The sequence below is a fragment of a genome, unplaced genomic scaffold, assembly GCF_019419815.1.
Source record: "Pyrus x bretschneideri cultivar Hongxiangsu unplaced genomic scaffold, Pyrus_bretschneideri_v1 Contig44, whole genome shotgun sequence".
Taxonomy (NCBI): Eukaryota; Viridiplantae; Streptophyta; class Magnoliopsida; order Rosales; family Rosaceae; genus Pyrus; species Pyrus x bretschneideri.
The window spans coordinates 4,329,826-4,345,165 of record NW_025999768.1 but is presented as its reverse complement, the minus strand read 5'-3'; the positions used below and the strand labels follow the sequence as shown (position 1 = coordinate 4,345,165).

Genomic DNA, 15,340 nt, shown 5'->3' with positions numbered 1-15,340 from the left:
GTCGTGAATTTGCAAGGAATGATTTGCGTTTGGCTTGACATGCTTGTCTATGCCTTGCCCTAACCTTCAATTTTTAAGCTAAGGGTTTAGGACGGTGGAGTACTTCGAGGAACCTAACCGTATCCACCATCATCTCTTCCTTGTCTACCACCATAAGAACCACCTCTACTGTCATAACTACCAAAATAAACTCTATTTGGGTTTGAGCTCAAGGGCTCCATTCTCTGGGTTCAAGAAGAGAAGAAGGAATTAGTGGTGGTTCAAATAAACCCTATTCTAAACCCTATTGCACGATCACCACCAACCCCCGAAGAAGAGGGCATGCCACACTTCCAATGACAAAGATAAAACTTGCTAAGGCATGACCGGCTAACCCTGTTCTCACTTTATCACACTTTGCCTTTGCCTCACTATGCCTTGCCACGGCATGCCTTACCCTTATGTGCCTTGCCATGGCACGGAAAGGCGCTTCCGTTGCTTATCTTGCCTTGTACACAGTTGTAATTTACCTTGGACACACAGTTGGGTTTGGGTCGCAACTGTTTTCTAATTGAATTACGTCTTTTACGCCACTTTAATCTTGTGTAAAATTGAAGGTTTAATATTCATCAAAAGTTGGATCAAACAATGGTCACTGTTGCACTTGCATCACAAGGTAAATTTATCTGTTGCAGACAAATGTCGGGTGTTAACTGCATGGATTACACAAATTATGAAGGGCTCGTGAATTTACAGTCTGAAGTGCCCAATGCTTTTTGATTTAGCCGCAACCATGTACAACACATTGATAATTATAACCGCCGTTTTAGTTCCTCATGCACATAGTTGTACAAGGAATGCAATCAGCATCAGTGGATGAGGCATTGTCACACCAGCTGCATACAATTTGTTCAGCCACAACTATGGCAATGAGGACATTTAACATCAAGTGGTCTGCAATTCTCAATTGGACCTACTGACAAATTTGTAAAGTCAAAATACAAGGGGAAATGCCATCCATTGGACTTTACTGCAACCCCCCGGCGGGATAAAATTTCAGCGCCTCAGAGAAGTGAGTACTTCAGTACTTTGCAGCCAAATTTCATTACAAAGTACTTTCCAGCGCCCTCCCCCCATAAAGGCCAGACTAGAAGAAAAATAAGAACCTCAAAAGCTTGTGAATATACCTTAGTGCTAAATATCTCTTTAATACATGCGAGACTGCGAGTATCATATAAGAAGGTCATGTTGTAGGCCGTGTCATAGTTGATAAACCACGCCCAACAGGGAAGATTCCTGGAAAGCCATCATCTGATTCTTCGACTTCTAAAGAAGCAGCATAATACAGGTTTTCATGAGATAGAGAAAGCAAGTAGAACTGATGAATGGAACTAACACTAAAATGATGAGGAAAAAGGTGAGATCTTTTGAGGTCTCATTGCCACTCTAGCTCAAGTAAAAATCATTGTTGATTGATTATACTCTACTGAATTTTCAAAAGTTTCAACTATGGTATGTGGATTGATAAGAGTAGAACAAAGTACAAAATATGTCTGACTCACCAGTTATTTCATCTACTGCTTGAGCTCCAGCAACTCCAATGCATGAGTACAAAGAATCATCACCTACTTTCAATTGATCATATGCAAGGTATATGTCCTCAATAGAAGCAACCTCATATAAATTTGTGAGATCTTTGATGCAAGATATGTCCTGGACCAAATAGCACTACGAATCAGAATATCTTCATGTAAACACTGTTTATTTGATTATTGGCCATTATTTATTTGTATCTTTTGATCAACTGAACAGCCACCTATTATACAGGAAAAATATCAACTTATATTTTTTATGAGTATCATCTGTAAACACTAAAGGACCTTTCTGTTTACCTTCCTTGGAACAGAAGAAGCCTGCAAATGAGCTAACAGTCCAAGCCAATACGCATTTGACTTGATCTCAGCTTCATGCCTCATCAGAAGGGTCCGCTTTGCCTTAAATTTTGAGTAAATAAACAACAGATGTGGTCAAGAGAATCCCACTTTACTTAAAAAATGATAAAATAAAAAAAATCTATTAGAATAAAAAATAAAAAAATAAAAAAAAACCCAAAAGAAAAAAAAAAGGAAGAAGAAACTAACCCTGTCCAACTCCCTTTGGGAAATCTTGTTGCCATGTAAACCTCTAAGGACATTCTTGCATGCATCCACAGCTTTGTGAACCTGAATACTCAATAGACCTAAACATGTGAAGAGAGTGAAAAGTGACGGAACTTATTCTGCTCGAATATATACAAATAGAGCATACACACCTTTGCAGGGGTTGACTGTTACAGATACGACATACCATCCAAGATTCAGCCTATCAAAAAGGTTCAACTCGAATGATACATCATATGTCAATCCAAGAGAGTCTCTGACAGTCGTAAAAAGCCTGTGCAAAACCACATAGAATATTTCACCACCAATAAAAATAACAAGAACCACACATTAGTCTTAAATAGCATCTTGAATTAATTATCAAAACCTGTCCATAAAAGAAAGGTTAGTTTCCAATTTTGTCCTTCAAAATCTGTCAATTTGGTTGTTCATTTTTAGGTGAACGTTAACAGGCTTACGTTTTGATGTTGAGGGATTGCAAAGCTACAAAAGGCATACAACATAATATTACTGCCACATCAGTAACATGTAAAAGACAAATAATAAATTTGGTTTAGGTCAATAAATATATCCATATTTCAGCATAGGTTGACGTATTTTAAATTACTTATAGGTTCCTAAAATGTGATAAACAAAAACAGGATTATCACCATCACCAACCCCAAAACACATCTGCCATCGTCAGTATCACCATCTCCATATCATTTCAATATCCCTCGCCATCTCCAGCTTCATCCTTGCAAACATCTCCCAATTTCTTTGTAATTGGTTAGAAAAGAGACTAGAACCCAACTCTCAGCCAACGCGGCTACGCCTAACCAGGGTATCTTGCGTAAGAAATTTTGTGCTATAATTTTGAGACTTCCATCCAAAGTCTGCTGTAATAGACAGTTGAGGACATGACATGGTGTCCACCCATGTTGAACTACTTCGGATGCTTAGAAAATTACACCTCCAAACTTATAACAGTATTCAGTACTGTTTTCAAGAAAAGTATAGAGTTCTTATTTTAACAATCATTTTGGTCAATGTGGTTGTTGCCCAAGATGTGCTCCACCCAATAGAGGAAAGTAATACATTTTGGGCATAAATACCTGACCATTCAGAAGGATGAACACATTCATAGATAAACTAGAAGTTCACATGCATGCTTTGTACCGAGCAAAAAAAAAATTACCTAGAATTTATAATCTCAGCCAGGAGCCCCATTGTGATGCCAAAGAACAGGGGATGGCCACGGAGTTTTCTTTGCACATCCTGAGTATCCTCATCCACCATAAGCAGCTCCTCCGATTTCAGTTCTGCATCTACATCAGAAATTACAGCTACAACACCTCTCTCAATAAGATGCAAATTCAAAACCTAATTCCAGATTTGATAAACTCACCATCGTGAGTTGAAATATGACTAACTGACTCAAACAGATCTTTGCCATCGACTGTAAAACCCCATCGGTTTGGTGCAGGGCCTGCAATATATGCACATGCTCTCTCATCCGTATCTTTCAAGAATACCTGCTTAGATGTAAATGAACCATGAGCACAATTCAAGGTTACAGAACTTCTGTCATCCAAAGTATCAAGCTATAAGTGTACTCACTTGCTGAGACTGCAAATCAGAAGGAGATGATCGGAATACGATAGGATTATAAGCATTCTCCATCTCATAATTTTCTTTCGATCTTACGGTTCCCAAGTAATCAAGAATACAAGACTCAACATCCTCCTCTGAGAAGTCCCCAACAATACTTACCTATACAATAAGCAGACAGGGCCATATATAATGAGAAATGTTGTATATATTAAATTATTCGTCATGTGCATACTTTGTAAAACTACAACCAAATCAGCAAACTACGCACCTCCATGTTACTGCCTACAAATTGGTTCATCACTGCATCCTTCACAGATTGCAATGTCAAATTTTGCAATGACTTTGGTGTAGGCTCTACAAACCGCTCATCTCCGTCCATCATTGCTAACATGAGTTTGTGAGCAGTTGAGCGCTCCAAGCTTTTGGGAATGGACCGATAATATGACAAATACAATTGCCTTGCTCGATCAAATGCATCATCCAGCCAGACACTATGCTGCCAGTGAGAAAACATGCATTATAAATTAACCCATTACAAGGCATGCATTTCTAATGAGATGACTCCTATGGAGCAGGAACTACTACAACATTGTGCCCAAAACATGTCGACAACAAGAATGACAAGAATCCCTCATGGAATCCACATACCAGAACAGAGAGACTAAAAGTTATGATGGGTTACCTCAAGTACCATATGAAGCAACTGGAAAGCCGCACGCATTCCATTATCTCTTAAAGTAAAACGGAATTCCATAGAAATAAATTCCTCGGTGGACTCCAATGAGCAGTTAATCAGGTGATTCACACAGAACAGTTCTACCTGATAAAAACAATTCGCACACATGATACATAATCTCAGCAAAATGAGGAATTAAAGATAGTGAAAGGAATGGTGAGATCCTAATATTAAACAATAATTACAGACAGCATATGGATAATCTGAGTATATGATTAAGGATCTCATCTAATTAAGTAAATGCATGTCACAAATATTGCAATTCAATGACATCAGTTGGCAACAAATATGATAAGGAATAAGCTCATGAGCATGCTTCAAATTCACATTTCTTGGAGGGAGAATAAGTTTATAGTTATAAGTTACAATAACAAACATGCAGCACTCAGCTATTTACTAGATATTTATTTAACAAAGAATACAGAAGAAAACACCAGCTATTCGCTTTTCCAACAACCAGTGAAGTTGTGAACGCTTGTTTACACAATGAGCATTTATGATACCTAATTTACTTACCAAGAACCTACCTCAAATATATAATTTATAGAATTATTAAAGAGGAAACAAACTCCTATTTAAGTAGTTTAGCTATACTATAAAAAAAAATAATAATAATAAAAAAAAAAAAAAAACCTCCATGCATCTGATATATGTACATATATATATAATTGTGACAAAGAGAGAGGAATTGACATACCTGCTCCCTTGAGAAGTTGCCAACACGACCTCCCTCACTAAGAGTTCGTACACCCACAACAACAGAACCTCTGAACTCCGAACTTTCAGCTGCCCGTCCACCGCCAACTATAAGCCGCATTACGCCTCCCCTTGCCTCACTTTTTGAAATCTATAATGAACAAAGATTTAACTTGTTATTATTGGTAACAGTCCTCACTCTGCACAAATACACCTAAACACCATAATCATCTACAATAATGTATCTCGTGATTAAGCTCCTGCTCACTTTTTCACTGATTCTCTGTCAATCTAAGATTTTACACAAAATAAGTACATGACTCACAAGACAAAATGACTGATTTAAAAACATTACCAAATCTTCAATTACACATCAATGAACCCATTACCATATAAACATCAGATGAGATACCTTGTAATTTACAGAAATTCCATTTGACAGACGACATTTAGCGATCCCCGTTTCTTTGTCATAAACTTTAGTCACATTTATTTCTGGACTAAGGGGAATGAAGGATGGCATGCACTGCTGCCTTAATTCCTGTAACTGCAACGAAGATATCAATTCCTTTGGCACCTCAAGCTGCACAAAATAGAAGAGAAAAAGAATCAGCCATAATCATAATTTTGACAGCATAGATATATATAAAAACTTACGCCAGTAAAAGTGAGAAAGCTAAGTTTATAAAAATAAAAATAAAAGGACACCTCTGGTTCAGGTTCAATGGGTTCCTCCAATCCAGCTTTCGTAGCAGCTATAATCTCATTAGAGGAAATGGTGAACTCAGTTTCACCTATTCCCTCTACATGCACTCTCTTTGGAACACAAGCAACAATCGCTGCAGGAAGAGGTGCAGTAGGATTTCCAAAATTAGAAACAAATTCCAACACCTTGGCGCCAATAGAGTTGACCTACACACAAAAATTTGAATTGTATGTGGTATAGTTCATCAATCTCAGTGCACATTGCCTCATAATATCAACTCTTTCTTAAGTTGGCAGGTAAAACTTGAACTCTATGAAATCTTGTCAAACTTTGAAAGGAGATTAAGTAATAAGGCTTATTAAGATTTTAGCATCATGATCACTGTTTCTAGTTTTCCAACACTGTGTGTTACCCGGATCACTACACATGTACATATATGCTCAGGACCACTAAATTGACTCCAACTTTATCCTCTAATTATCTTTATGATTAAGAAAGACACAAAAAGTCATTTGTAATTCTATATTATAAAGTCTTAACCAAGAAAAGAACAAAAATATAATACACAATTACATTTATGATTAACCATAATACAAGATTCCATCAACAACGGAAAGCGGTCATTGCATTACAAGTTCTTAACCAAGAACAGACACAAAAAGTCATCTGTGTTCCACTACATATCTTTATTAATAAGATATAGTATATAAACTATAAATTAAATCTTATATCATATAAATGATAAATTAAACAAATTCTTACTAGATCAATCTTTCATTTTTTATATATGTCGTTAAAAATATACCAAAGATACCCTAAGTAGCACTCTAATGTGTCACGCGGTCCAAAATGGTGAACTATCCTATTTGTAACAGGTACATCTTTGCAATATTGATATGGCATGTATTAGCATTATAAAGTACAACTTCTAAGTGTGCTTTTTTTTCTTTGGGAGAGAATCTAGTTGTCCTTTTTTTTTCTTTGAGAGAGATTCTAGTCATGCTTATATATGCCTTTTATGGTTAATTCAGATCAAGTAACAGAAACAAATGATAATGACTTTGAACATCACCTCTTCAAGAGTAACTGTTCCAGCAACAGCAACCAAACTCTCGTGTCCTTGCCTCTGATCCATTACTGTATGCCCCAGCGCATCACTCTCCATAATAAAATCCAAATTATCAACAGAAGACACATTATCTATCATAGCCGCCAGATGTTCACTATCTTTTAATAAGGCATCCATATAGCGAGTTAATTCACCCTTAGTAACACCAAATTCCTTGAGCCTTCTAACCTGCACCAAATAAAATATAACAAATGAGTTATGTAACATATGTAACTGACATGTAAACTACATTCAGAAAATCGTAAACAAACTTCCTTTCCAAAGTGTACGGCAGATCAAGATAGAAAGACCAACCTCTTGTACAGCAACTCTAATTGCACTTTGCCAATTCTTGGGTTCAGCAGTTACCGTAAGAGTAGTGACAGTACAACCTTCCCTTCCAGAGTCACTATGATCCAATTCAATTGAAGTAAATGGTGGATTTGAACTCTGTCATTTCTAAGGATTAGCAAACTTACAAAGAGCTGCAAGGTTTCTCAAGCAAATACGTAAATTAAGTACATGACAGGATTTTGGGTATACAAATATGACCATTTCAGATATTAGCACTTAAAAAGAAATAGATGGTAACTGATTATTAGCACTCAAAAACGACCTACAGAAATGGGATATTCAGCCTATAATATCTTCATAGAAAACTCTGGTAGTGTGCAATCTTGGCTCTTTTGTGGATTGTTTGGTTGGAAAAATAAAGTAAATTATTTTATTTTGCTTTGAAGGTGTAACTACCTTGATTTTGATGGACTTCTCTAATTTTATTCCCTTTAATTAAGCTAATTGTTCTTAGCAATACACAAAAAAACAATAAATAAAACAGCTAAATTTTCAATAAAGCAAAGTAGTGACTTTCTTCATGATGGAAACTAGAAATTGTGCTCGTAACCCTAAAAATGCACCTTGTATCTTGTATTAATCCGGAAATGCAAAGCAGACAGAAATATTCTCTTCATTAGAACATTTCGCAAGTCACCATATGTTTGAACCCTGCTCACAGGAACCTGCAGCAGTTCCATTACAAATATTAGTGAGAGAGAGGGGGGTAACTAAATCTTTAAAGCACGTAATTAATGTAACTCTACAAGACTCCTTATACCTTGCAGAACATATTAAATGAAAAATTTTGAATCAATTCATGCTGAAAAATCTGTGGAGGCTTCAAATCCATATTATTTCCAGGAAGTGACCAATTATGTTTCACAGGAGGACGAACTGCGTGCCTTTCCTTTTTAAAGATTTTAGCTTGATCAACGGAATTAGAAGAACTTCCAGTCAGCCCAACTGAAAGCTTGGGCACAAGGAAACTAGCCATTGCACCAAAAGCACTAGGAGCAGGTGCAGGAACTGTCTCATTTTCTAGGCCAGTTTGTCCAAAGACAGCCTGCAATAAAGCAACTAATTTTATTCTACTTATGACTCTAAAAGTGAACACAAATTACTCAGCTACACAGGATATAAATGATTCAATAAGTGAGCTCTTGCATACTTCAATCTGGTAAATCGTTTTTGAGATGTTATCAATATCCCCAACAATGTATAAGGTTGCATTTGCAGGGAAGTACCAACGCTCATGGAATTTCCTTATTTTATCTACATCCCACTTCTTAATCTGCTCTTCTAACCCAATCGGGAACCTTTTGCTAAGCTTGTTTTCAGAATGCAGATGTTGTAATAACTGCACCCAAGATCAAACGAGTAAAAGTTGAGATGTAGCTGAACAAAAAAATTATTAACCGGCTTAAGAAAATAATAAAATTCCCCAGTCAAACCTGGCAGTCAACGCGATAATCTATAGTATTCATCATCTGTAATTCTGACAGAATCGCACGCCGTTCTTTTTCAACACGAGAAGAAAGGAATTTCGGGTGAAAAGCAATCTGTACACATGCATCAAGCACAAGTAAATAAAACTCAAAGCTATCAACTTCCAGTTCAGTCTTTTTTATTTAATTTTATTTTTCTGTCAAATAGATGATTATACAAAGGTATTCTGAAAATAATGAAGTGATGAATCGAAAACAACATAATAAGTCCATACAAATATGTACAATATATCTACACCCAGGAATATACCTAAGCCCATATAGAAAAATCAATCATCCATACCTCATTCAAGGCATCCAGTACATACGGAAGCAGATCACCATCAGAATCCTGGAGAGCAACATATAATCGTCAATATGTTTAGAGGCCTAGGTTGTAAGAGTGATAACATATTAGCTTAAGGTGAATTAGTCTTTTCTATTCTTGCAAAAACATAACAAAGTTTTGAAACAAATAGTTACATATTCATTCTCAGATCCTTAAAGCTATGTATTCGTTCTGTTTGATACATAAATCCACAAATACTTAAAATGACAAAAACTCAATAATGTTGGTGCAACGAAAAAGGACCTTTGAACTAATGGGCGAATGGATGTGAAACACTGTATGATGGAAGTCAGTGTAAGCATTAGATCGAGCCCCTGTCCCAAGAAGTTTCTCACGTTTCTTACTTCCAAGGAAAGCAACATGTTCAATCATATGTGCAATTCCTTGTTCATCGTCTTCCTCATCGATTGATCCTGCATGAACTTCCATGTGTGCTTCAAACCTAAACTCCAACAAATGTGCTCTATTGGTAAGGGATATGAGATTATCTTATAAGTAAGCTACACATGAAACCTGGCTTTTGTATTTCCAGCATAACTATAAAGCATAAACCAATTATAAGTGGTCCTGTAGGGAGGCCAACCTGTTTGGGGGAACTTTATTTGGTAAGATCAGATAGCGCAGCCCATTTTTTAGTTGCCCTCGATACAACTTTGGATGAGATGGAATTTCAGAACTTAAAAACCCCTCTAACTCTGTTTTTTCTACTCCAGGATATAATAAATCCAGCTCCTGTTTCTCCAGAATACCATCTTGCCAGGCTGTACTTGCTGCGTGTGGCTCATCTGGGCCCACGGTTGCGTATGAAACATGAGCATGTTTGCCCTAAAAATTATATGGACCACAATAAGTCAGAAAAAAAAGGCTTTATTGAAAGCAAGAGCAGAAGTTTCCTACTGCACCAGTAACTGTTATTTTCCTAATGAAAGTTTTTTTAAAAGTCACTGATAATTGGGCTTGTTGGGGAAGTGCTTCTAAAATGATTAAAAACACTTTTGGTGAAAATGTTTTTGGAGCCAATCCTTAGTAAAAATGCAAGTGAATCCTGAAAAAGCAGTTGAAGTGCTTCCTACAAAGAACACGTAACTGGTGCTTCTTGCAGGAAGCACTTCAAGTGATTTTGGAACCCAAAAACATTCTCTCTAAAAGCGTTTTTAGCCGTTTTAAAAACATTTTGTTTTGTGAACGCAAACTTTCTTAAAAAATCACTGAAACACTTTAAGTTTCACAACTCATTTCACATCTTAAATTATTGTTGCATAAATGCAACCCACATAGAACGTGGCTCCGCAATTCAATCAAACTGAACAGTAAGTTTGCTGTTTTGAGCTGAATCATCATTGTAAATCTGTAATGTCAAACGTAAAAATAATAGTTTCTTTCTCATATTAATATTAGTATTAATAATTTCTCAACCGTTTTTGCAGGGAATTGCCCACCAGTGTACCAAACAAATGAGAATAATTTCCGAACCTTGAATATGTAATCATGAATGCACACACAATATAGACATATGGTACAAACATATCTAAACACACCAGCTAATAGTTAAACACAAGGCATAAAATGCAAGATTGAGTAACAATATGCATCAACAGAAGGAAACTCGGGGGGTTCTACTTACAGCAACTTTGCCAAGTTTAGGCTTGGATAAACAAAAAGAAGTTCTGTCATTAAAGACACTCGGTGTAGATGTCCTACAGCGACGACGACCGTTGTTTTGGCAAAAAGAGCTAGTAATGCAGTTATACTTTCCTGGAAAAAGTGCTTCAGTCACTGGCTCTCCAAGCATGGAGACACATTGTTCCCAAGCATTAATCTTCTTTCTATGTACACCTGATCTACCTGCAGCAGCTTCAAGTAGACGCCTTTCACCCACAAGAAAAGGGCTGAAAGTCAATGAGACTGATCTAGAGGGCACTGAAAATGTATAATATAGAGGAACATTCTCTAACACAAGAACAATATATTCACGTCCATACTACATAATTATTAAACATGTTAAATTGGCAGTGAGCTGCATAGTGCATAGTAGTCAACATGTTATCTTCGGTTTAAGTGGGTTGAACTGAAACAAACAAATTGCAAAAAAAGATTAGCCAGTCATACTTGTTCTATACACAGAGCCCTTCCATAGAGGGATTTGCTATGGAAGGGCCAGCATATGTATAGCAAACAACAAACACAATCTACCTCAAAATCAAATCGCAAGTGACATGACTCACAAATGGAGTCCCTTGAAATCAAGATTGGAAGAATCAATAAATTAAGAAGATTGAAGAATTTGTCAAATGAAACAAGAACGAATGCTTAATTAAGATTGAATTATGGTGTTTTAAGCAGCAAGTATAGTAGAAATTGTGCACTTTTTGTTTTTGTTTTAGAATCGGCGTTTGTACCAAAAATTGGCAGAAACAGGGGTGCGAAAAGCAGTCTTCAATTGACATGTTGCATTTATTACGAGTACATGTGATTAGCAAGAGTAATCAGCAAGAATAAATATCAAGATTAGGAATACACACAAGGACTATGAGGAAGAGAGAAAGCATAGAAACCCCCAAGGCAGAAGCTAGGATTTGAAAGAAAGATGAAATTACCTGGTTGGAGAAAGTAAAGACAGACGATTGATATGTAAAGGGGTAAGAGGGCCACGAGCACGGCGAATACAGACCACCGAATTCAGCCGCTTATTCAAATAAGTGTCGTCGTCTCTGCTTATTCTCCGGGACGGACGGATTTGGGGGACGTTTACAACAAGAGAGCTTATGGCCGCCATTGCTCTGCTCTGCTCTGCGATCTTAGATTCAGTTGAGACTTGAGACTTGAAGCTGATGAGATAATATGGAAGTAGAGACAGAAAGAGAGAGAGAGTTGAAGTAAACTATAATCCGCCTCCTTGTCCTCCCCCAGGGTCCTGAGCCCCGAGTCCTGACTCTCCGAGTCAGTCGTGCGGCAAGGGGCGTTACACACAAAGGGTCTGCGTGCCGCAAAAGGCTTTGGTTGCCAGCGTGTGACTAAAATTGGATAGGAAGCCCTCCTCTTTATTAAAAAATCTTTAATCACTACTGGAGTGGGCTCCACAAGATAACTCAATGGTGTACTCGTGGAGAAAAACGGGTGGCTAATGACTTTAACGAACAAACCGACTTACGAGCGGAGAGGCCCATCCGTGACTCCGGTCCGGCTGCCTCCACTCCACCGGGCTGTTTGGCTTTGGATTGGCTCCAAACAACCTGCACCTAGGGAACAACGACGTCTCGAATGTAACCTGTAAATCAGGCTCAGCAAAGTTCAACTAACGGCGGGCTATTTCAAAACTCTTGCAATTTGCAATTTGCAATTTTGCAGCAGAGAAAAGTGGCAGAGGCAGATGCTGAAATTGTTTGACGCATATTGTCACCTGGAAGACCCAAGAATCTTTGACAAGGCACCCCAATTGATTGCAGCAACCCTTAATTCTGGCGTTGTTCGTTTTGCCGTTAATGGAGTCTCTGAGGTACGTATCGCTTCCCATCTCATACCTTTTCCCTTTTCTTATTTTTAGTTCTGAAAAATAGGTATTAATTTTTTGGGTAAATCTTAGTTTACTAGCATCAAGTTTCGTAGTTTTCAACATTTGGTACATGAAGTTTTTTTTGTCCCAGAGTCATACCTAAAGTGTTAATTTTGGAATAGTCTCATGCATCCGTTAGTCTAGCTGTTAAGTCTTTCGTTAACTGATGACGTGACGCCTATGTAAACAATGACTAGACATCTCGTGTCATTAAAAAGTCCACGTGGAAATTCAAAAAAAAAAAAAAAAAAAAAAAAATTGATCTTCTTCCTCTCTGTTTCTTCTTCTTCTCCCAACACATAAAGCCACGATCTCCCTTCCTCCTCCTTTGTCGGCGCCACTCCCCTCCCATCTTTCTCTCGAACCCTCACATCCAATCCCGTTACCAACCCCTCTTTCTTTTCTCCCTGTCTGCTCGTCCTTTGCACTCGCCACCAGCACTGGCACCATCGGCGAATTGAACCATGAGGCTGTCGTCGTCGAAATTGTTTTGGGTGAGTGAAAAACGAAGGAGGTTGATGAAAAGGTAAGGGTTTCTCGAGAAGGATTCGCAACTTGAACGACATTGTACGATTTGCAGTTAAATTTTGGGATTATTACAAATTATTGAAATTATGAGATGAATTGATGTGGAAGTTTTGAGATGATTAGGAAATTGGGATTAAGAAAATACAAATTATGGTTTTGAGAGGAGGGAAGGGCGAGCTGCTAGAGTGGGCACAATGCAAATTAGGTTTTGGTGGGTTAGATGGGTGGAGTCGATGATGGAGGAGGAAGGGTGGCTGGACGGTGGAGTCGAAGATGGAGGAGGAAGAGTGGATGTATGACGAGTCGAAGAGGAGAAGAGAGGAGAGGAGGGGTTTGGTGGGTTGGTGCAGAGGAGAGAATGGAGGGATAAGGGAGGAAGGGAAGGTTGGGGGAGGTAGAAGACGTCCGAAAAAAAAACTTTTGAATTTTGAATTTCCACGTGGATTCCTTGATGACACGTGGTGCCAGTCATTGTTCACATGGACACCACGTCATCAGTTAACCGAAGACTTAACAGCCAGACTAACGGATGTATGAGACTGTCCCAAAAAATAACACTTTAGTTATGATTCCATGACGAAAAAAACTTCATGTACCCAATGTTGAAAACCACGAAACTTGAGGGTAGTAAACTGAGATTTACCCTAATTTTTTTCCTAGCAAGACAATATTATCTAAATTAAAGAGGGTGATGGGGTTAGCCTCACAAGCTCGTTAAAAATTATCACCGATTTCTTCCCTATAAGATTTAAAACTATTCTACCTCATTTTCATGAGTTTGTATTTTCACTCGGTTAATAATTTAGTGACCACATTATGCGTATAACAACATTCTCATTCTAATATTCTCTTTCAGAGAGATTGGAACTTGGTCAAGCAGCTTAGCGAGTCCTATCCTTGCGTAATTCCCTGCATCGGTCTCCATACCTGGTAAATCTCTCTCTCTCTCTCTCTCTGGTCGAGAATCGAGATTCACGTTTTCAATTGCATTGTTCTTTGACCTTTCCTTTTCTTGCATATCTGTAGGTATGTTGCACAGAGGACAACCATTAGCTCAACACCTTAAAACAATTCTTCGAGTCTACACCCTATGCTGCAGTTGGAGAGGTTGGCTTTGAAGATTTATCTTTTCTTCTTCTTTAATTTAGTTATGTACCTTCTGTTTAGCTGTATGCAAATGTACAATTCGGGTTTTAATCAATGACTTCAAGTGAGGAGCTCCATTCTGATAATCCCCTTCCCTCCCTACTTTTATGCTTCAAAACCTAGCTTGATTTCATTGGGAAACACCAAACATTTCACTGGACTTGGGTAATTTCAGGGAACCCTTAAATTACTTTCATAGCATTTTCCCTGATTAACAAGGATTAAGAGTAGCTCTAAGGTAACGAAGATGTATGTTACTTGGCTCTTGGGTTGAACAACTTGAACTTCTAGCTTTAAGGTCATATCTAACCGAAGTGGCTATGTTTAGCCCACTGTCCCTGCAAGAAATTATTTTTTTATGAACAATATTTGGTCATATTTATATATCATTTCCAACCCAATAGGGCTATTTTTTAGCCCCTGAATAATTTATTATTTTAAATTTATTCTTCAGTTTTATTGGTTAATTGAATTAAACTACTTTTCTTTCTTTTTTTTTGAATTAAGCGATACTATTAGTTAGTTAGATGTTAGATTACTCACAGATGGGATTCGAACCCACGCCATCATGTAAGGGCACAACACATTTCCACCACTGTGGTAAAGAGCCACTTGCAAAAACCTACCATATTAAAATAAGATTTCCGAACATATTTTGTGTGCCACTTGAAGATATGGCCATTTGAAAATATTAAAAGAAAGATTATTGGAAGAAGAAGATAGGGGTGTGTATGGAAAGAGTGTTTAAGGTGAATAAAATGTGAATAATTAAAACAAAATGAGGTAAGATAATATGGAAGTGTAAGAAGAATGTGAGAAATGGTGTAGAAATGTCCTAGGTATTTATAGGACAAAAATTAGAATTTTTTTTTTTAATTTTGTCTTAAAAAATAATCCAGCTGGGCCCAACTGAAAGGGTTGGCTGGCTGACTAAAGATGGCCAACCCGCTGGCCATACAACTGGATT

General features: G+C 37.5%; 1 protein-coding gene across 3 annotated transcripts; it reads right to left on the bottom strand.

Moving 5' to 3' along the window:
- Positions 1 to 837: 837 nt before the first annotated feature.
- LOC103956061 (stromal processing peptidase, chloroplastic) lies at positions 838 to 12,153 on the bottom strand. 3 transcript variants are annotated; one of them, XM_048567461.1, is made up of 24 exons: positions 11,744 to 12,151; positions 10,771 to 11,014; positions 9,730 to 9,971; positions 9,390 to 9,588; positions 9,102 to 9,149; positions 8,765 to 8,872; positions 8,482 to 8,670; positions 8,092 to 8,376; positions 7,895 to 7,996; positions 7,293 to 7,427; positions 6,942 to 7,166; positions 5,872 to 6,075; positions 5,576 to 5,746; positions 5,165 to 5,314; positions 4,414 to 4,551; positions 4,000 to 4,227; positions 3,738 to 3,890; positions 3,526 to 3,652; positions 3,316 to 3,445; positions 2,289 to 2,412; positions 2,121 to 2,201; positions 1,872 to 1,973; positions 1,542 to 1,692; positions 838 to 1,305 (listed from the first exon to the last, which is right to left on the bottom strand). In XM_048567461.1, the coding sequence occupies exons 1-24, from the start codon at positions 11,920 to 11,922 to the stop codon at positions 1,223 to 1,225; spliced, it is 3,798 nt and encodes a 1,265-aa protein (XP_048423418.1). In that variant the 5' UTR covers positions 11,923 to 12,151; the 3' UTR covers positions 838 to 1,222. The 3 variants fall into 3 exon arrangements, with proteins under 3 accessions (XP_048423418.1, XP_048423416.1, XP_048423415.1); XM_048567459.1 differs by lacking the exons at positions 838 to 1,305; positions 1,542 to 1,692 and having other exon boundaries at positions 2,291 to 2,412; positions 3,316 to 3,439; positions 11,744 to 12,153; XM_048567458.1 differs by lacking the exons at positions 838 to 1,305; positions 1,542 to 1,692 and having other exon boundaries at positions 2,291 to 2,412.
- Positions 12,154 to 15,340: the final 3,187 nt, after the last annotated feature.